Here is a 22,998-nt window from a genome sequence, read left to right as displayed (position 1 = left end):
TGCCGTAGAGATGAATAAAATAGTGTTGAATAGCAGACCTAAAGATAAGAGTAAAGTCAAAAACACTAGGCGAAATAATCTGGCTAGAGCATCTTGGGGTGCTCCTGCGAAGTCAGTCGCAAAGAAGCTTGATTGGGACAATACACTGGAGAGCTGTGCACCAACTATGGGGGGGCCTGAGAACACAGATATGGGTATCCGCGAGGTTAACTTTCAGGGTCCGGAGGGGGGGGCCTCTAACTTTGAAGTTCTATTTTCTACCTTAAAGCAAATACAGGGTGAGGCCGCGCTGAGAGTCAAAAGGCAAGTAGGAGAGCAAGACATGCAAATAAAAAAATACAAACTTCTTTGCGCAAAGTTAATAAAATGTACGAAGAAATGGTCGGGAGAGTATCTGAGGTGGAGGTCAGAACGGGAAAACTGGAGGATGACTTCAGCAAAATGCAGGACGCTAAGAGAAATCAGGATAAGACGACAGCGGACGTGCTCTGGAAACTGGAGGATTTTGAGAATAGACAAAGGCGAAATAATATCAGACTACTTGGGGTACAGGAAGGAAAGGAGGGGAGTGATGTACGGGGGTTCGTTATCGAGTTACTAAAAGGTGCTTTCCCTGAGATGTCTTCATGGGATTGGGAGCATGAGGTACAACGAGCACACCGGTTCCCGATGACACGGAAGGAGACACAGGGTAAGCCCCGCGCAATATTATTCTATGTTGGGAATTTCTTATTGTGTGAGGAGATAATCAGCAAGGCAAAACCCCAGGCAAAGCGTGCTTATAAGGATGTTGTTTTCTTTGCCCGCCCTGATTTCTGTCACACCACCGTGGAAAGGCGGTGGCGGATGAGGCAGCTGATCACCCCCTTCCAAAATATAGGTTGTGAGGCTTACCTCATGTTCCCAGCACGACTAAAGATTGGACTAAATGGAGACTTTAAGGTGTTCTACTCTGAAATCATGGCACAAGAGTACCTCAGCTTTTTGCGTGAAACTAGAGGCCAACACAAGACATATCATAAGGAGCCTGTGGAGCACGATGCCCAAGTAGTTGCTATTAGAGATACTCCCCGTAAGAAGCATTAAAGGGGAAAAAAAAGGGGGAAAAAAGGGGGGAAAAAAGAGAGAGATTAATGACATTATGCAGCTGTAGAACTTTATTGTATGTTTAAATATCTGGCTCACGAGTTAAGATTGTATCCCTTTTTTTTTTTTCTCTCTGGGTCAGGGAGAGGGATAGACCTGCCTCGGTGTCTTTGGTGGGTACCATTAGATTTAGATCACAACGGGAGTAGTCGGGGCCTAACGTTTTCTCGGGGGGTGCACCATGAGTGGAATTTATGGTTTAAGAGAATCAGGGGGGGGGGCATGACATCCTGAAGGCATCGTCGGTCCGACATAGGTCCCCTGGACCTATTTGCCTGTAGGTAGGGTGGGTCTCTGTGGGAGGGTTGTCTGGGGAGGGGGATGGGGGGAACAGGGGCAGGGCACATGGGCATTGGAAACTGTCTGGATTATGAAGAGCATGAACCTGAATGGAAGCATGAGTATGGGTATCGAACTGAAGGGCTTGCGAACATAAGAAGGAGAATCTGTGAAATAGACACAGCGAAAAATGACTCTGGAAGCTTGGTAAATAAAAGTGAGCAGTCAGCCGGTAGTCCCTTAAAAATTAGATATGTCTCTTAGATTTGTAACATGGAACGTATGTGGCTTAAACGACGTTCAAAAGAGACAAAAGATAGGAATCCGACTGCGGCAAATGAACGTAGACTACGTATTTCTGCAAGAGACTCATATAATGAGTACCCAAGAGTTCTGTTTTAATCAGTTGGGGTTTCATTTAATAGCCAGGTCCAAGCAAGGAACAAAAAATAGAGGGGTAGCTATTCTCTCAAGGAGTAAAAATGTGGTAATCGGGAAAAAGCTAGAAGATCAATGGGGTAGGTGGGCCATGGCTGAGATCTTGATAGAGGGAGTATGGACAACACTGGTGGCAGTGTACGGCTCAACCGAGGATGATCCAGAAATTTTACAGTTCTTAGATTCTGAGTTAGTAGACTGGCCTCCTCAGGTTATTATAGGTGGTGACTTAAATATTAATGGGGCGGAGGGGCTGGGGGTAGGCTTGACTAGAAGCTACAAAGGTAGGAAGAAAAGAGTACACAAAGCTTTGGTTGATCTTTTAGAGAATAATACCCTGCAAGATGTTTGGGGTACAATTAGATCGGATCAAACAGGTTTTACATATTACTCCGCACCACACCGTATATGTGTCCGATTAGATTATTTCCTGATATCTAACGACTTAATGACCAGAGTAGAAATTGATAGGCTTCCGCGAATTTTTAGCGATCACAACCCCCTAATATTAACAATGAAGCTAGAAGGGAGAATAAGATCAAGTAGGGTCTGGACATTTGAAAAAGGACTCCTCCTGGATAACAACTATATATTGCATATGTCCAAATGGATTAGCGAGTTCTTTGAGAATAATACAGGGAGTGCCCCAGTGGGAGTTATATGGGATGCCTTTAAGGCAGGTGCCCGTGGAGAGACATGCAGCTTCAGTTCCTATAAACGGAAGATAGAACGACTTAGGGATAATGTTATAGAGAAGGCAGTGTCAAAGGCAGAGGAACAGCTTAATAAGTGTGTTATATTGGGTGAACCGACAGAACAACCGATTATAGAATTAATGAAAGTAAAAAGTGAAGCTGAGGAAGATTTGGCAAATAAAGCAGCCCAATATTACACTATTAGAAGGGAGAGATGCTACGAGTTTAGCGAAAAAGTTGGACATGTTCTTGCTATGCGCACTAGGCAGATAGCGGCAGATGGGACTGTGAGGGAGATTAGGGATGAAAATGGAAGGCTACACTCAGACCCTGAGGGAATTAGGGAAGTATTTAGGAAATTTTATCAGACACTATATGATGAACAACACCCCAGCAATGCTGAAGAGATAAGTGAATACCTTCAGAATATCCCAGTTGAGAGGGTTCCTCCTGAAGACGCAGAAGGATTAGAGAAATTGCTGGATTATACTGAAATTAAAGAAGCTATGGGTAACCTCGCTTCAGGAAAGGCAGCTGGCCCGGACCAGCTCCCTTTAGAGTTTTATAAGACCTTCTGGGGGAGCTTAGGGCAGGAGTTAAGTAAAACGATTCAAGCTGCCCAGATGGGGGAGTGTATCCCAAAATCTTGGGGGGGGGGCAGATATCGTTTTAATACTAAAAAAAGGGAAGCCGGCGACTGAGCCAGGGTCCTATAGACCTATCACGTTGATGAACAACGATACCAAAATATACTCGAAAGCTCTTGCGACGAGATTCGCGGGAGTAATAAGTACCCTAGTTAGTAGTAACCAACACGGTTTCATTCCCGGGAGAGGGACGACGCATCACACCCGGAAAGTTATAACCATGTTTGATGCCACCGAGGTCACAGGAGACCCGATGGCAGTAATGCTATTAGATGCTGAAAAGGCGTTTTATCGGGTCTCCTGGGACTATTTGTGGCATACCCTAATAAGAGCTGGGATTAAGGGTGGTTTCGTGAAGGCTCTACAGACCCTGTATAGGGAACCGGTTGCGGCCTTAAGAATAAACGGGGGAACCACGGGACAATTTATGATTAAGAGAGGAACACGGCAGTGGTGCCCATGCTCCCCGTTGCTATTCGCCATGTATATGGACCCACTAATCCGCAGGATGTAGTCATGTGCAGATATCACCCCGCTAAACACTTTATTGGGACCTTGCAAGATACTTGCTTACGCTGATGATGTGGCGGTGATAACACCAAACCCCACGGAAGCGATTGAGCTGGTAGAGGTAGAGGCTCGTAGATTTGGGCAAGTCTCGGGCTATGCTTTAAATACCTCAAAGACTCAGATCATCAAAAATTCATTGACTTTGTGTGACGATAACCGTGTGGTACAGGCAGGGACGTATCTAGGAATTAATATTTCAGCTGACCTTAACACTTTAGTGGAAAAAAACATTGTCCCAATAATAGATAAAGTAAAGAAAGACTTGGATCGATATGAGAACCTCCACTTGTCACTGGTAGGACGAGTTAATATCATTAAAATGCTGGTCTTGCCGAAATTTTTATACATTTTTAGGGCAATACCACTTTTAGTTGACAATAAGTGGTTTAAAATTTGTGAGCAGATGGTTAATCGTTTTATCTGGGCAAAAGGCAAGACGCGGAGGGCATTGAGATATATGTCGCTCCCGAGGGAAAGAGGGGGCTGGTCACTACCGGATCTAAAACTATACTATTGGGCAGCAGCACTGCAAGGCATGGTGGGCTTGATTGGAGGGGCTGAGGTGGATGGTTGGGACAAGATAGGTACACTCGCTATCTATGGTCTGGTTTTGGGTATAAATGCTGAAAATGTATTCCTGAGATTCACGGAAGAAAGTTACTTCAAAAGAACACGATTTAAGACAGTAATGGCTGCATATAATATATATAAAGGATTTGTCAAAAAGGTGGGAATTGGGAAGTATAATACATATACTAGATTAAAAAATAACCCTTCCTTACCCAGCGAGGTTTTCTCAGGTGCTGTCTTTCAAGAATGGGAGAGGCGGGGGATAAGAAAGTTTGGAGATATGATGGACGGTTATGGTATATTACAATTTACGGATTTGCAAAATAGGTATACTTTGGATACAAAACATTTTTTTAAATACCTTCAAATAAGAAGCTGTATAACGAATAAAAAAGGGGGTTCATTGGGCCTTGAAAGAACTATAATGATGGACCTTATAGAAGGTGTCTCTGATTGCACCATTAAGAGGTTTTATTTAGAATTGACAAAATTAAAGAAAGATGATCTGGAGAAATGGATGGATAAATGGGCAATTTGTTTAGATATAGCCAGGGATATCTTTACTGAGTCATTAGAAATGGGGAATAAAATGTTGTGTTCATCGTCTCTCCAGGCCCAACATTACAAGATATTATACCATCTATACTATACACCCGCTAAGATTGCCCAGTGGGGGGCATTTCCGGTACTACGTGTTTTAGATGTGGTAGCATAGATGCTAATCTGATACATATCTTTTCGGTCTGTCCCCATCTGGACAAGACGAAACAGGATATCGTGAATTTTTTCCAAAATGCATTATCAACAACAATAGAGTTAACCCCAGCTGTTATGTTACTGGGGGTTAGTCTTGATGGGCAATCAAACTGTAAAAACTATATATTTGTAGCAATGGAAATTCTGAGATTGTTAGTGGCTTCTGCTTGGCTTGATCCTAATCCTCCATCATATAATCAATGGCTGGGTAAAGTATTATCAATACAAAAACTGGAAACAGCTATATATTCTAGGAAGGGAAAAAAGGGTAAGAAATTGGGTATGCAAATTTGGGGTCCTTTCATTCGATGGAAGTCAGGAAATGTTTGATGAAAGATGAAGAATTTGTTTAGTCGAATATTGGAATATATATGTATGATTTTATGTTCTATGGTTTTGTATGTTACTGTGCCCTGCTCATGTTATAAAGAAAATGGAGGAAAACATTTTCAATAAAAATATTCAAAAAAAAAATGCTTTTACAGTATTATTTTATAATCCTGCTTTTACTGTATGCACTTTACTTTACTATGAGTATTGCATTAATAGCTATTCATTTCTCTTGTATGAGAAAAGAGACTGATCAATAAATAACTCCTTTTATTGAACACGCCCGTCTCTTCTTTCTCTACAATCTGGTGGAACTAAGTATGCACGTACTGACTGAGTAAAATGATTGTCTTTTGTTTTCACACGACTCTAGAGATATACTCTTGATTAGGGAGAGCAAAGTTGTCATGTTCTATGGTTGTCAGAAACTAAATCCCTTCTTGTCTATCCAGGGAGGTTAAACTCCTCCTCGCCTATTCGAGAAAGTTTCTAGTGAACTCTGAGCTAGCTGGCACACACATAACTTTAAGTCTAATATCGTCAGTAGAAGACCTAGTTAACCTCTGTCCTACGTCTATACTATTGAAGATATTATTCCAATGCGCAGAGCCTATTGGGAATATAGGAACTACACTACAATAGGTTCCCTTTATGCACCCAACTCTGGCCAGGAGCCCTTCCTCATAGATTCCCTGTCAGAAATCCTCCGCTATCATGACAGACAGATTTTAATTGGCCGAGACCTTAATCTGGTTATGGATTCCGGGAAAGACAGGTAGGGCCACAGATATGGCACAACAGGGGCAATATCGAGTGCGGGGAAAGACTGGCTACAATGCAGAGGATTGATAGACATTTGGCATGCGGCCCACCCTCACAGCATGCACTACTCATTTTATTCCCATGTACACCACACATATGCCCGCCTCGATCACTTTATGGGGACATCCGACCTTACCACTCTTGTCTAAACTGTTGCCATTGTCCCTGCTGCTTTGTCTGACCACAATGCAGTGACAGTGACACCGGACATACGCCCACTATGCAGACCGAAAGCGGGATGGCGACTTAGGGAGTCTCTACTACACTGACCTGACGTGTCCCAACAGGTTGCAGAAATGCATTACAAACTATCTGACGTCAAACGACACCACTGATACTCCGTTGACGGCATTATGGGGACCCCTTAAGGTGGTGGTGAGGTGAGAATTAATCGCAATCTCCGCGGCAGACAACAAAGCCCGCAGAGAGAAAAGGGAGGAGCTGGCGGGGAAAGTGACAGAGCTCGAACGGGTGCACAGTCGCACAGGGGCCCGCGGATGTGGAGGCAGTTGAAAGCGGCTAGAGTGCAGCTGGCCAGCTTGGATCTAGATAGAGCGGAACACCCTACGGCTCAAGCACTCATACTAAGTTGGGAGAGACAAAACAGGAAGGCTCCTGGCGAGCAAACTCCGAGCCCGGGCTCAACGCTCTAAAATTGCAGCCCTTCACACTCCAACTGGTGAGCGGGTCGAACGAGATGCCCAGATTGCGGATACCCTCCACACTTTTTACGCATCTCTGTATAGTAAAAATCCAACAGTTGACAGTGCAGGTGAGGCCTACCTCAGACAGGCAGCAATAACGGTCATAAACGCATCGGGCGCCGCAGCGCTGGATGGCCCGATTAGAGTGTGATAAGTGATAAGTGATGAAGTGATAAGTGCGATCTCCCGCCTCAAACCATTGAAGTCACCGGGACCGGATGGCTTCTCGGCGGGTTTTTACAAAACTTTATGCCAATCCATAGCCCCGATCTTCACTCGTCTCTTTAATTCTTTTCAGGGTCCGGGGACAATCCCCGTGGACATGTTGGAGGCAGACATCGTCATCATTCACAAGCCTGGGGAAGATCCCACGCAATGCGGTTTGTACCGTCCGATTTCCTTGCTCCATCTCGATCTGAAGCTCTTTACAGGGGTCCTAGCCGCTAGATTGGGCCCCCACATACCAGGAATTATTGAACCTGACCAATCAGGCTTGATTCCTAACAGACAAAGTAGTGACAACACCAAGCGGCTAATGCACTTAATAGACAAGGCCCACTATAGGGGACTAGATGCCCTATTACTATCAGTTGACGCTGAGAAAGCTTTCGATCGTGCTGAATGGGGCTTTCTGGACAAAACGTCAGCGCACTTTGGCATAGAGAACTGTTTCCGAGACTGGGTCGCAAGCTGTTATGACCAATCCAAGGCAACGATCCGCGTCAACGGGATCAACTCCCAGCCATTTAACATCCGACGGGGCCCGCGCCAGAGGTGTCCCCCTTAACCCCTGTTATTTGCGTTGTACGTCGAACCCCTAGCGCAGCGAATCGGAGAAAATCCACATATCTCTGGTATCCCCTTTGGGGGGGAACAACATACAGTCAGCTTATACGCGGACGACATTCTAGCCACTCTGGTCTCGCCCACGAGCTCAGTTCCCGCCCTTTTGCAGGAGTTGACGGACTTTGGTAAAGTATCAGCCTTCAAGGTTAAAGTGGGAAGTCGAAGCTTCTACCTCTAGGCATTAACGAGAATGCCCCTGAGGGTGCGCTCCTAGGGCTTGGTCACCTACGAGTCCAACGGGAGATCCCGTACTTGGGGATCATTCTGACGCCTTCCACTAACCAAACAATCACTCGTAACTACGCCAATCTTACCTCCCAGGTAACTCAGGACCTACGCCGGTGACGGACACACCCCTTGTTGCTGCAAGGCCGGGTCGCTGCGGTGAAAATGTCCATACTGCCTAAAATACTGTATATGTTTTAAACAATACCGGTTGCCCCCCCCTATGCGCTCTATCCACACACTGCAAAAGGAACTACAGCATTTCATATGGGCAGGGAAACGGCCACGGCTGCGTAGAGATCTGGCTTACCGACCCCCGGATGAAGGAGGTTTGGGGATCCCCAACCTTTTGAGTTATTATAGAGCGGCTCAACTTCGCTACATCGTGGAATAGAGCAGACGGTGGCTATTCCAAGAGAGAGCGATGGCACGGCTCTCTCTGTGGAAGGTACCATTCCTGAAACCTTCCGATAGACCATCATATCTCAATAAATCTCCCATCACCCATTCAATTATGTGGGTGTGGGATTCTGTGGCGATTAAGCGGCACCTCACTTTCTTTCCTTCCCCCCTCATGCCCCTATTTGATAATGCGATACAAAAGGGGATGATGGACGGAGCGTTTGAGCAAATCAAACACTCACCCCCAGTCAACTGATCTGGGTTTAATCCATCACCATTCTTTAGATCACTCAGCCACCCCAGTCTGACCTGGGGTGGTGTGGAGTGCAAAAAAAAACGATGGATTTAGGCCCAGATCTCTGTACTGGGGTGAATGTATGACATTGTTCTGCATTCTGTCCATCAATTGTTGTTTTTGCATTTGATAATCCGGCATTCCCTCCAGGGCTCGGGTCGCAGGTCTTCCCACAGTGGCGGGCCTCGAGCTGCAAATCTGCGGGGTACCTCTTCGATCTTGACGGGTTTATCCCTTACTCCAATCTGCCAAGTTGGTATGATATCAAAGGCCCCCAACGGTTTCAGTATTTTCAACTTCATCATTGGTTGCTACAACCTGAAACACAGCCTCTAGTTAGCCGACGCCTCAAGGCCTACTAAAAGTGGCTATTGTCCAAGCACTCAGACCGCAAGCTGATCTCTGAACTGTATCTCATTCTGCGGCCTCCGGTACCTCAAGAGCAGTCGGCCGGCCAACGGCGCTGGGAGGCAGAGTTGGGTCGGAGTCTCTCCGCGAAAGAATTGCAACACATTTATTACAGGGCAAACCATACTGCCAGAAATATAGTGAGTAAAGAAGCGGCAGTTAAAGTTGCCATTTACTGGTACTTAACCCCCGCCTGCCCGCATACAGTTATTTCGGTGCGCAGCTCCACCTGTAGGAGAGGTTGTGGCGCAGAGGGCACAGTGACACACAAACTTTGGGACTGTAAGGAGGTGACTGTGTTACTTAATGACGTAGATACCCATTTTGAAACTGAAATATCCTGCTTTCCTGCTTATGCTCTCTTGGGGCTTCCGAATGCACTTACCTTTCCGCTCAAATCCACACGAGGGAAACAGATGGGGATGGCTATAGGGGCAGCGGCACATCACATTCTATCCTTATGGGGTACGCAAACCCGTCCCACGCACACGGGGTGGTTGCATAAACTGTGGTACATCATTGGCATGGAACGGATACAGGCTAACTTAACACACTAAGCAGCCTCTTTCCACACCTCGTGGCGCCCAATCCTCTCATTGCTGGCACACGAATTCAATGAAATTACCTGCCGCAAGTACCTCCGCTTACTCAGGCTCACTGAAACTCCGAAGACTGCAGACACGTCTTAGATGCTAAATCTACTCCATTCATGCATAGAGCAATGGCACACCGGTTCCGGGGTGGGTGGGAGGGGGGAGTTGGGCAGGGGGGAGTTCGAGGGCTGGTTTTGCTATGACATAGATTGCCCAAGGTTTGTCAGAATGCACTTTCCACTCAAGGCTTGCAGGTAGTTTCTTTTCCCACACATGTTCATCATTAGCAGGAGATAACCACGCTACCCTTTGACTTCACGTTTGAGACAAAACATGGGCTGGTGGTGCTATGTCTGGGCCTTTGTGGATTTTCTTAATGTATCCTTGCCTGCATGAAAATAACAAAATTAAGTTATGAAAAAAAACAAAAGCAGGCATTTCTAGGGTCTCACAGGGAGGCAGAGATATTCAATGTTCACAAATATCAGCAAAGATTCTATGATAGAGAGCTATAGTTGTAAAGCAGCCTGTCATGCAGTTTCATTGCAAGCACTCGAGTGGAGGTGCAAAGATGCACATGAATATCTAACAGGTGAGAACAATACTCTACTGAGTTGAACAAAGCCTAATTTACAAAGTATCAAGACAATGGTCCAAAAAAGCCAATGTTTGAATGAACATTATATGTATACTAGCAGCCTGTCCCGACGTTGTCCGGGAGCAATTAGGCTTCAGGCCCGACGGTGTCCGTGGGTCCCCTGGAGCCTTCCTCCATATATTGCAGTATTATACCTTTATGTTTACTTTGTATGCTTTTGTAACCTGCACACGTCACTTTTTTCTCCTGTAATGCACCGTTTGCTACGCTAATGCACCGTTTTCTAGCTCTTGTATTTTTTTGGCTCACGATTGTCATTGCCGCTCCTGCACACGTCACTTTTTTCTCCTGTAATGCACCGTTTGCTACGCTAATGCACCGTTTGCTAGCTCTTGTATTTTTTTGGCTCACGATTGTCATTGCCGCTCCTGCACAAGTCACTTTTTTCTCCTGTAATGCACCGTTTGCTACGCTAATGCACCGTTTGCTAGCTCTTGTATTTTTTTAGCTCACGATTGTCATTGCCGCTCCTGCACACGTCACTTTTTTCTCCTGTAATGCACCGTTTGCTACGCAATGCACCGTTTGCTAGCTCTTGTATTTTTTTGGCTCACGATAGTCATTGCCGCTCCTGCACACCTCACTTTTTTCTCCTGTAATGCACCGTTTGCTATGCTAATCCACCGTTTGCTAGCTCTTGTATTTTTTTTGCTCACGATTGTCATTGCCACTCCGCGCTCCTAAATAAATAAATAAATAACCTACCTCATCCTCCGCTCACCGCTCCTCCCCGCCGCTCCTCACCGCCTGTCCGCCGCTCCTCACCGCTCCTCCCCGCCTGTCTGCCGCTCCTCACCGCTCCTTCCAGCCTGTCCGCCGCTCCTCCATGCGTTGATGTCCGCCGCTCCGCTATCGCTCCTGCACGCCGCTCCTCCCTGCGCTCCTGATGTCACCACGCAGGTCGCGGCCGGCGCTTCTTGCAAGGGACTACTTTTTTTTTTTATCGTCAAATTTTTTAAACAACGTATATTCTTTTTATTTATATAGCCTATGTCTATCTGCACACCCTGAGGGTTCCAACGATGTATCAGGTGTGTGGATTGGCGCTGTGGTTCCCGAGTTTACCCGCCTCAAAGCCTCAAAGTTCTTCCTTTATAAACGTAGTATAGATTGTTAGCAAAAGGATTGTTTGACTGTCAAACCCCTAGACCTAATGAATGCCATAAGGCTTAGAAAGTTTGACAGACTGCAACACATGTGAATGAATTCTAAATTATATCTCAGAAATGGTGGTGGCAAGGTAATTTGAAGAAAACTTCAGAGTGTAATTACCAATATAAGATTTAGGACGTATGAGAAATGGAGTGTGTATAATTCTTGTTTCCAGATTTCTCTCTCGGCTGAGAGAGTTCTGCTGTAGTTGGAAGCTCCTCGGTGTTGCTTTGTTTTTGACTCAGGATTCTGGTTCCTCCGGTCTGTATATTGTTCCCGTGGCTGTCATCAAGCGTCCAGAGGCGAAGGATTCCCGCTGTGGTGCTATCTCAGTTTGGGAACTTGTGCATTACCTATATTTCGTTTTGTGAGTGTGGAGCGTTTGGAGATCGGTACGTGGTGCGGTGGTGAGTTCTAACTGCGCATCACCGTTCGTTTGAGGTATGGATTATTGCTCTCCAGTTACTTTCCTGTAATAAGCCTACATATTTCCTTTCACCATTTTGTTTGGCTCTAAGAGCTTTGAATCAGTTGCAACATAGCTATGAGTGAATAGTAACACCGGGTGGAGACCTCAGCTCTGCCCACAGTGTGCGGAGATTTGCCTCCTCCGCGTTCCGTGGAGAATGCATAGAAGGCAAATCTCTGCACACTCCACAGTGTAGTGGAGCTGGCCAGCCCCGCCTCGAAAGCCTGAACAACATTGGCCTCATCCAGCTCATCTCAGGACGAACACATAATGCAGGACTCGCTCTGAACTTCATCTTTATCACCAGCAACAATATCAAATTAAATTCCACCTCGCCACTCACATGAACCAACCACTACATCATCCGCTTCCAAATCAACACCCGGCAAGTCAACGCACCCACCAGGATCAGCGTACTGAGCTAAAATAGGGGAAAAATCGCGGAAACTGACTAGCTCAACACCCTCAGCAGAGATCAACCTAATCCCACAGACAAACTCAACGAGGACATCAGCAACTTCAATAACTGGACTCCCTCGATACATCATATTCAAAAAGGAAAAAAGAGCCAACAAGTAGGCCAGCTGGTATACAGAGGGCCTTCAAAATACCAAACAACACTAGAGCTAGAAAGAAAAATAAGAGGCAGCCACAAAAACACAGCTAGAACCACATACAAGGCTGCACTCAGGTGCTACAACTAGCAACTGAGACACGCAAAGAAAAGAGAACTAGCTGAACGCGTTGAAGAGGGCTTCAACAGCTGCCAGGAGGTCTTCTCGATCGTCAAGGACTTCATCGCACCCTCAGCCTCCATCAACATCACCCCACTCTGTGACAACCTAGAAAACGTCTTCCACAGCTATATCACAAACATCTACAGCAACTTCGCACACATACCTGACCGTAGCGTCTTCATAGCCAACCTCCCCATCAACCAAGATGGCCCCCTGACCAAATGGAAAACCTTCACCAGAGATGACACAGCGGAAATCATGCAAGCAATCCACTCAGGAGCCCCAACGGATCCTTGCCCTCATGACATCTACAGCCAGGGAAAATCACCAATCAGTACCGCCTTCACCCATATCCTCAACACCTCCATTATGTCCGCCAAATTCCGGAACAGTTGGAAACATGAAGAGGTCAGCACCCTCCTCAAGAAACCATCAGCCTACCTGATGTAACTGAGCAACCTCCAGCCTATATCCCTGTTCCCCTTCCCAGCCAAAGTAATTGAGAAGGCCATCAACAAGCAACTCACAACCCACCTCGAGCTACTGCACCTTCTACACAACACCCAATCAGGATTCAAAGAGAACCTCAGCACCAAAACGGTACAAAAGGGGGTGGTGATGGACGGAGATCTGAACCAATTAAACACTCACACCCAGTCAACAGATCTGGGTAAAATCCATCACCGTTCTTTAGCCCACTCTGCCACCCCAGTTCAGACATGGCCATATGCAAATCAGTCTGACCCTGTGCCTCATGGGAACAGTAAATGTAAATGTAAAATGTAAATGTCGGAATTTGTAAAGCGCACAGCTACCTCCACCGGAGGTGTCCCGGCGCTGTCCGTATACCGCTTAGGAACCCTTCCTGGCTTTCCTGGGAAATGTCCACTCCTGGGCACCCCCCAGGTGCAGCCAGGCATCCCAGCGCTTTTGGGGCCGTTGTGGAGACTAAGCAAGCTATTGCCCAGAGTTGCAGCGTGGGACCCATGATCAGAACAGGCACTGAGGCGAGAATATCCAGTCAGGGGAATTAATGAGCCGGAGACCCGCCGAGGTGGGAATAGAACCCTGGTCCCTGGCCAGAGCTCTGCACCAAGGTCTGCCTGCTCTAACCATTGAGCCACACTTCTCCACCCCAGCCCGAACTGCCAAGCCTTCCCTGGACCGAAAACAAGCTTCCGAGGACCGGTTTCTGGCATTTCAGCCGCCTTCAGCCAGGCTTGCTTGAATCCAGTGGCAAAGTGAGCAAGGGACTCACATCGGAGTATACCCTGCCAATTTATGGCAAACAATCCCCCTTTTGTACCACTTTGTTCAGCACCAAAACAGCACTGATCGCAGCCACAACGAAATCCTGCTCGACCTTTCCACAGCTTTCATCACAGTCTCCCACAACTCTCTCATCCGAAGACTCCACAAGATTAGCATTCAAGGACGTGCACCCAAATGGTTTGACTCCTTTCTTATGGCAATAACACAAAGAGTTAGACTGCCACTCTTCACATCGAGGGACAAGGAAATTGATCTGCAGAGTCAACCAGGGATCATCGATCAATCTCACCCTGTTCAACTTCTTCATGACACTGCTCACCAACATCATCCGATCCAAAGGCATCATCATCATCTCCTACACTGATGACACCCAACTCATCCTCTCACTGATGGACAAGACAACCAAAACCAGAACCAACTTCGCCAACTGCATGACCATAGTAGCAGATTAGATAAGAACCACCTTCTTGAAGCTCAACTCCGACAAGACTGAAGTAATGGTCATCAGAAACAAGACCTTCTCATGGGAAGACACATGGTGGCCGCCGGATATAGGACCAACTCTTACTGACTATGCAAGAAATCTGGGGATCATCCTAGGCAACAAGCTCAACATGATGGCACAAGTCAATGCAGTGAGCACTTCCTGGCACATAACACAAGATGGATAGTTAGACAAGAAGGCCAGACTGCGGCAATGTACTCTATACCGGAATCTCCAGACAACTCCTGCCACATCCACATTGCACCTTGCCTCAGGAAGCTCCACTGACTCCCCATTTACAAGCGGAGACAATTCAAGCTCCTCACAAATACATATAAAGCCTTGCACAACACTGGACAAGCATACATGAACAACTGCATACACTTTCACCAGCCTGCAACACACCTACGCTCAGCCTCACTCTCACTTGCACACGCACATCCCAGCATTCACGAAAGCAGATCATGAGGTTGCTACTGCGCCTACATCACATCCAAAACATGGATTATCCTTCCACAACAGCACATCAGAGCCTCCTCCTCACATCTTGAGTTTCACAAGAGGCTGTTGACCTGGCTTTTCAAATAACTCCGCATGACACACACCTGCTCAAACGCCTGGATACCCTTGCGGGTGAGAGTGCACTATGCAAATCGACATAACGTATGACAAAATTCTCCTTGAAAGACAACAACTTGTGTTGTTTCATTCATTGCAATTAGTTCTTGTTAGGCCTTTCTATCTAGACAAGTAGTTGGCCTGATTGGTACCAGCTCTAATCTTGAAAACTGCAAAAAATCTGTCCACTACAACTGACATATGGTTCACTGATACATTAATAAACACAATCAAAAGTTATGTGACATGAAAGATGTTTAATGTATGGTTAGAAGCACCATATGATTACCTTCTCTCTTTTTTGTCCGTAGGCTTATTGATGTCTCGAAAGATGTTGGACAGGACGCCATCTGTCCAGTCTCGCGTAGTTGGGTCAAGAATGCCATATAGCTCAATAACACTCATGGCTTTAGGATTTAGTGTATACAATCTTGTAACTAAGCCAAGCCTAATGAACAGAAAGAAAGGGAAAAGATTACCTATTAAAATAATACAGTTGACATATTCAATCAATACCATTAACTTATTGTTTAGATTTTATAATCAGAGTAACAAAATGTTCAAGACTAATTCAAGCATTTCCATCAATCACTTTTTGTTTTTCTCTATGGTCATTTTAAAAAGGACATTGACAAGATACATGCAATAACAAAATTTGTTATGCTAGAAAAGCGCATTTCATAAAAAACTATGACTAATTCATGCATACTTAAATACAGAGAACTTTTTTAACGAGCAAATCACTTACCTTCATTACTGCTCTTTCTAGTGGACACTATTCAACTGCAGATTCCTAACCCTGTGAATATTCCCCAGAAGTGAGACTGGATCTAGAAACTTCAAAGTAGTATGCTGGAAGGGGGTGTCAGGCTCTGCAACAACATTGTTGAGCTCCGGAAGTGACGAGCGGAGCCGCATATAAGTGCCACCCTTGTGCGCTGATATCAATTGCTTTGTTAGGTTGTTCATGACACCAAGCGCACCGGCAAATTTACAACACCAGTATGCAGATCTCTAGATTGGAACCTTTTTAGATGATAAAGAGTCCAGTTCACAGAGCAGAGAGGTGGAATGGTCAGTGAGCAATCTGTGGTTAAAAAGAGTATTTTCCAGAATGAGAATTGTTCTTCTGATGGATACCTTTAACCGCAGATTCCTCACCTTGGGAATAGATACCATAGCCCTGGCAGTGGATCTGTAAACTGGATCATACCAAAAAAGCCTGCATGACTGAAATGGGCAAAATGGCCCTCTCGACGGACCCTACTAGCTATACAGCAGTGATTTGTGTGTACCAATGCCCACGTAGTTGCCTGCCAAAAATCCAGAACAGGCACTCCACGTGCCCACACAGCGGTAGCACCTTTGACTATGGTGGAATGAGCCCGTAGTCCTTCTGAAGTCTGCTGCTTGGCCAAGACATAGCGAATCTTGATGTAAAATACAGTCCATTGACAGACAGTCCACTCTTGTACTGCTTTTCCCTTCTTTACACTAGCAAAACTCACAGAGCAATGATTGTCCACTCAATGTTCTTTGGTGCAATCAATCTAAGAACTGAGTGATCGCTTGGCTCTCTTCCACTTTTGAGGGATGAGACAGATCAAAGAATGCTCAGAGTATGGTGATGTGAAGTTGGGCTTCTGCAGGACACCTGAGGCCCAATCTCCAGTCCTCCCAGAAAGCCTCTCCAACCCAGATGCTATCTTTTGCAGTCTCCTCAAAAATCTGGCTACAAAATAACAAATTCCACCAGTGCTGTGACCACTGGGGCATTAGCATAGCCCTAATGTTCAAGCCTCTCTGCTCCGAAGGAAAGTCATGAAACCGTACCTTATCTGCCTGTGGATTCCTCACCTTGTGAATATCCCCTTGTGTCAGCAACATTCGGAAATTCTTTTTGTAGCTTCGCCCCGACATGGACGACGTCACAGAGGCACAACACCGCGCGCGACTCCGCCGACGTCACCGACTCCATAATAGGCCCACGCCGGCGTGATGACATCAGTTCCGCCCTTTTTTCCGTGCCTTCGAGGCACACGGACGGACCAACATCAGTAGATATATACACAGTATACACAGTACACAAATGTCAAGATAACACGCATAGGGCCCGATGTAGGTAAATGGCATTTACCGATTCGTAAATAACGAATTTTACAGATTCGGTATTTACAAATCGGTAAATGCAATGTAAGTATATTTACCGAATGTTTTACCGAATCTGTAACATTCGGTAATTACCGAATCGGTAAAATTACCGAATTGACAAGGGGGACAGGGTGTCACTTTGACACCCTGTTGCACCCCTGATTCAGGCTTGATGGTTAATTCTATGCATCAAGATCTGCAACACCCTGGCTGGTAAGGAACCTCCAGAGGGTATAAGAGCCCACTCTATTCTACATACATGCCCTGAGGGCATGTATGTGTGTCACATGGCACAGGTGTACATGCACAGATGTGCATGTACACAGAAATTCGTTATTTACCATGCAATAGTATTACATGGTAAATAACAAATTCTTAGGGGCCTGTGGCACTGTTTCCAGTGCCACCTACATATGGATTGACCCATTCGGTAAAATTACCGATTCTGTATTTTACAGAACCGGTAAATTTACCGATTTGGTAAATTTACCGATTCTATAAAATATAGGCCCCCTACATCTCAATCACCAAATACCGGTCGGTAATGGCCGAAATCGTCCGTTACCGACCGGTATTTGGTGACCTACATCTGGCCCATAGTATTAAACCAAGCAGAAAAGCAATTGAAATAAAACTTTTTCTTCAACAATAAAAACATATTAACATCACAGTTACTCAGGTATAGAAGAGTGGACAACAGGGAGGCGGGTGGGTCAGTGAGGAATCCACAGGCAGATACTGTATCTACCAGAAAAAGCGTTACCAAAAGGTAAGTAACTTGTTCGTCTGATGGATACATCGGCCAGTGGATTCCTCACCTTGTGAATAGATTCCCACAGCAGTCCCCACTTCCGGAGGAGGGTGTCCACTCTCCTATACCAGAAAATCATGGATGGAAAAAACGCGCAAAGTGGCCTTCCCTCCTCACTTCGGTATCTAAGCAGTAATGCTTCGCGAAAGTGTGGAGGGAGGCCCACGTTGCCGCTTTACAAATGTCCTCAACAGGTACACCCCTAGACAAAGCAGATGTTGAAGACTTTGCTCTAGTAGAGTGGGCTCTTATACCCTCTGGAGGTTCCTTACCAGCCAGGGTTGTAGCAGATCTTGATGCATAGAATTATCCATCTCGAAAGTGTGCACAGCTCTTCCTTTTCTGCAACCAGCAAATCTAACAAACAGTTGGTCATCAACTCAATAGTCCTTAGTCCTATCAAGATAAAAGCTCACCGCCCTCTTAGGGTCCAGACGGTGAAGCCGCTCCTCCTCTTTGGAAGGGTGAGGGGGAGGATAGAAGGTAGGAAGGGTAATAGACTGTCCCAGATGGAAGGGAGTTACCACCTTAGGCAGAAAAGCAGCCCTGGTCCTAAGAACCATTCGTTCAGCATGAATGGTCAAGAACGGGGGCTTTGAACTAAGAGCTTGAAGCTCACTTACCCTCCTTGCCGAGGTAATTGCAACTAGGAAAACTGTCTTAAAAGACAACAACCTCAAGGGACAATTATGTAGAGGTTCAAAAGGGGAACCCATTAGAAAAGTAAGCACCAGATTCAAGTCCCATTGAGGCACAAAAAAAGGAGTAGGAGGAAATGTATTTATAAGGCCCTTCAGAAATCTTAAAACAATAGGAGATTTAAATAAGGGCGGCTGATCCAGCAGGCAGAGAAATGCTGACAAAGCCGAAAGATAGCCTTTCACTGTAGCCACAGCAAAACCCTGCTGCGCTAAAGAAAGAGCAAATAGGAGTATATCTGACCAACGAGCCCTCAAAGGGTCAATGGACTTCTCCCCACACCAAGTCACAAATTTAGACCATCTATAAGAATAGATTGACTTAGTGGAGTCACGCCTGGCCGATAGAATGACATCCACCACATCATGTGGGAGAGAAAAGGAATTCAGGTTGCCCCGTTCAATCTCCAGGCATGAAGGTGTAAGGTCTGGAGGTGGGGGTGTAGAACTTGCCCCTCCATCTGAGAGAGGAGATCTGCCCTGAAAGGGAGACAGAGCCGCGGGCACGAGTAGAGGTGGAGAAGATCTGTGTACCACACCCTTCTTGGCCAATCCGGGGCGACCAATATAACTTGGGCCCAGTCTTGGCGAATCTTCCTCAGAATCCGAGGAATCAAGGGTATGGGAGGAAACGCGTAAAGGAGTTGCGAGTCCCAACTCAACTGAAACGCGTCCCCCAAGGCTCCCTGCATCGGAAACTGGAGGCTGCAGAATGACGGGCAGTGAGCATTCTCGCGAGTGACGAACAGGTCCACCTGAGGAGTCCCCCACGTCCGAAAGACGTGACAAACTACCTCTGGATGAAGCCTCCACTCGTGGTCGGCTGAGAACTGCCGACTGAGACTGTCTGCACGCACGTTCAGAACTCCGGCCAGAATATTTGCCATCAGACAAATCTGATGATCCTGAACCCAGGACCAGAGATGCAGAGCCTCTCTGCAGAGACACTGCGACCCTACTCCTCCCTGCTTGTTTACATACCACATCACCGTGGTGTTGACCGTCAGGACCTGAAGCGACCGCCTGCGAAGAGAAGAGAGGAAGGCCTTGAGCCTCAGACGTATTGCGCGCAATTCCAGAAAGTTGATGTGAAGCAACCTTTCCTCTGGAGACCAAAGACCCTTGATCTCCAGATCCCCCAGATGAGCACCCCACCCTAGAGTGGATGCATCCGTTATTACTGTGGCCACCGATGGAGGCAGTTGGAAAGGCTTTCCTTTCGACAGATTGCCTTCCACGCTCCACCAAGACAGATCCGCTGCAGCTTCTCTGGAGATCTTCACTGACTCCCTGAGAGCTCCGTTGTGCTGATACCACTGCCTGCGGAGGCACCACTGGAGTGCCCTCATGTGCCAGCGTGCATGGTTGACCAACAAAATGCAAGAAGCCATCAGACCGAGCAGGTGAAGGACATTCAGGACTGGAACAACAGCTCCATTGAAAAATAAAGGAATCATTGCCTGTATGTCGTGAATCCTTTGAGGAGGAGGGAATGCACGGCATACAGGTGTATCCAGTACCGCACCTATGAACAGGTTGCGCTGGGAGGGTACCAGGTGAGACTTGGGTACATTTATTGAAAAACCCAACCTGTGCAACAACTGAGTTGTCTCCTGCAGATGATGGAGCACCTTCTCGGACGACTCTGCCTTGATCAGCCAATCGTCCAGATACGGGAATACAGGAATCCCCGACCTTCTGAGATGTGCTGCCACCACTGCCATCACCTTGGTGAAGACTCGAGGCGCAGTAGTAAGACCAAACGGAAGGACCGCAAACTGGTAGTGTTGCGACCCAACCGTAAAACGGAGATACTTTCTGTGCGACTTCAAAATGGGAATATGAAAATACGCATCCTGTAAGTCGAGCGACACCATCCAGTCTTCTTCCATCAGCGCTTGAAGAGCCTGTGCAAGAGTGAGCATCTTGAACTTTTCCTGTTTCAGGTAAAGGTTCAAGATCCTGAGATCCAGGATTGACCAAAGTCTGCCATCCTTCTTGGGGATCAGAAAATACCGGGAGTAGCTTCCCTGACCCCTCTCCTGCTCCGGAACCACCTCTATCGTACCCTTTCTGAACAGTGCCAGGACTTCTTCCTGCAGGAGAAGCAGGTGTTCCTCCGAACAAAAACCCTGGCAAGGAGGGTAATTTGGGGGAAACTCCTGAAAGGGAAGAACATACCCATTCCCCACGAGATTGAGAACCCAAAGATCCGATGTTATCAATTCCCAATCTCGTAGGAAATGGGTAAGCCGGCCCCCCACTGGGATCACATGATCCGGAATGGCGGATCTAGGGCTGCTTTGCTGCGTTGGCAGGGGACTGGGAAGGGGAATAAGAGGAGGAGGAGGAAGCTTGACGGCCTCTAGGACGGGCTCTTTGCCTGCCCCTGTATGATTTGTACAGCGTATTTTACTGTTGCTGTGGCTGCTGCTGAGATGGTCTGTAGGAACGAAAGGAAGATCTGCCAAATCCTCTGAAGCGTCTTCCAGTAGTATCCCTGGACTGAAGGCCCAAAGATTTCGCAGTGGCCCTACTGTCTTTAAAACGTTCCAAGGCCGCATCAGCCTTCTTGCCAAATAATCCTGAGCCATCAAAAGGTAAGTCCATCAAAACAGACTGAACATCTATAGAGAACTCCGATGTTTTAAGCCATGCGGTTCTCCTTGTGGCCACGGAAGAGCCCATGACCCTCGCCACTGAATCAGCAGTGTCCAGCCCACTCTGAATCACCTGCCTTGCAGCAGCCTGAGTGTTCGATATCACCTCCTGAAAATCTTTTCTATCCTCCTCAGGGATTTTCGGAACCAACTGCTTAACAGAATCCATCAAGGCATGGACATACCGCCCCATCAGACAAGTTGCGTTGGTTGACTTTAATGCCATACTGGCTGAGGAGAAGACCTTCTTGGCAGCCTGATCCTGCTTTCTGGACTCCTTATCCCCAGGAACCTGCAGAAAAGCACCAGTAGACCTCTTCGAGCAGGCAGCCTGTACAACCAAACTCTCAGGCAGGGGGTGCTTTGACAAAAAATCAGGGTCTCCAGGCGCAACCCTGTACCTCCTCGCCACTGTCCTAGAAACCGCAGGAGCAGATAAAGGCTTTTTCCAAACCTCATAGATGGGTTCAGCTAACGCATCATTAAAGGGCAGCATTGGCTCAATAGAAGAGGAGGGTGAGTGAAGAACCTCAGTTAGAAGATTAGGTTTATAATCAGCAGTGGGCAGAGTAATGTTCAATAAATTGTGATAAGGTATCACATCCTTTGAAGGCACATTCGACACCGAAGCCAAATCCCACTCAGGAGACAGTTCAAGCCCACTGGCCTCTCCCAGGTCCTCAAAAGGATCTTCAGACTCCTGCAACTCTCCTTCCTCCATATCAGCATACTGATATTGTTCTTCCTCCAGAAGTCTCTGGGCTTCTCTCCGTGACCTTTCCTTCACGATAGAAGTCGAAGGATCCGGGACCGACTCCGACGGGGCCGGGGCCGGCGTCGAACTCTAAGTCGGATGAGGCCGTTTCACACGAGGTCAAACAGAATCCTGCTTCGGAGTCGTGGGCACCGGCGTCGATGGAACCGGCGTCGACGGAGTCGGCGTCGTACGCTTCGGCGTCGACGACACAGGCGGTGTCGGAAAATGCCAATGCGGTGGTAGAGCCGGCATAAAAGGCATGAAGGGCGCAGGAGCATAAGCTTGGGGAATACCCAAGTTAAAAGACATAGGACCCGTGGGACCAACAGGCGCACCAGACGGGTACATCGCCCTGGAATAAACACCAAACATGGCGGTTAGGAATTGAGATGGATCCTGACCTGGAGCCGGACAATCTGGATACGGTCCTCCGGGCTGTTCCCGAGGAGGCGGAGTCGACACGAAGTCGACCTCTTCCCCGAGTCCCGGAACCGGGGTCGACGAACCCGCAGGCACCAGAACCTCGGCCTCACCAACCTCCTGCACCTCACCGTCATCCTCCTGACCAGAAGGATTGGATTGATCTGGAGAAGGGATAGCCATCTGCTTCGGCGACTCGGGCGAATTCGGATGTGAAGCTTCACCAACAGAGTCCTGATCCTCCGACGCCGAAACTTCCACTTCCTTATCAACAAGTGTGACCTGTGACTTCGGCCTTGAACCAGAGTCCTTCCCTGAGTGATGACGTGACTCATGGCTCCTCTTCTTATGTTTTTTCCTTTAGGATCTTGAAGCATGAGTTGAA

General features: G+C 47.0%; 1 protein-coding gene across 2 annotated transcripts in view; it reads right to left on the bottom strand.

The window, feature by feature from the left end:
* Window positions 1–22,998, bottom strand: part of DNAH10 (dynein axonemal heavy chain 10) — a 2,445,728-nt gene that overhangs the window by 1,094,101 nt on the left and 1,328,629 nt on the right. For both annotated transcript variants that reach the window (XM_078667623.1, XM_078667624.1), the window contains one exon: window positions 15,406–15,564. In XM_078667623.1, coding sequence (XP_078523749.1) covers window positions 15,406–15,564 — 159 coding nt within the window. The remainder of the gene's footprint in view (window positions 1–15,405; window positions 15,565–22,998) is intronic.

The sequence above is a fragment of the Lissotriton helveticus genome, chromosome 11, assembly GCF_964261635.1.
Source record: "Lissotriton helveticus chromosome 11, aLisHel1.1, whole genome shotgun sequence".
In the NCBI taxonomy this organism is placed as follows: Eukaryota; Metazoa; Chordata; class Amphibia; order Caudata; family Salamandridae; genus Lissotriton; species Lissotriton helveticus.
The sequence above is the reverse complement of the archived record's forward strand: the minus strand, read 5'-3'. Positions and strand labels throughout refer to the sequence as shown.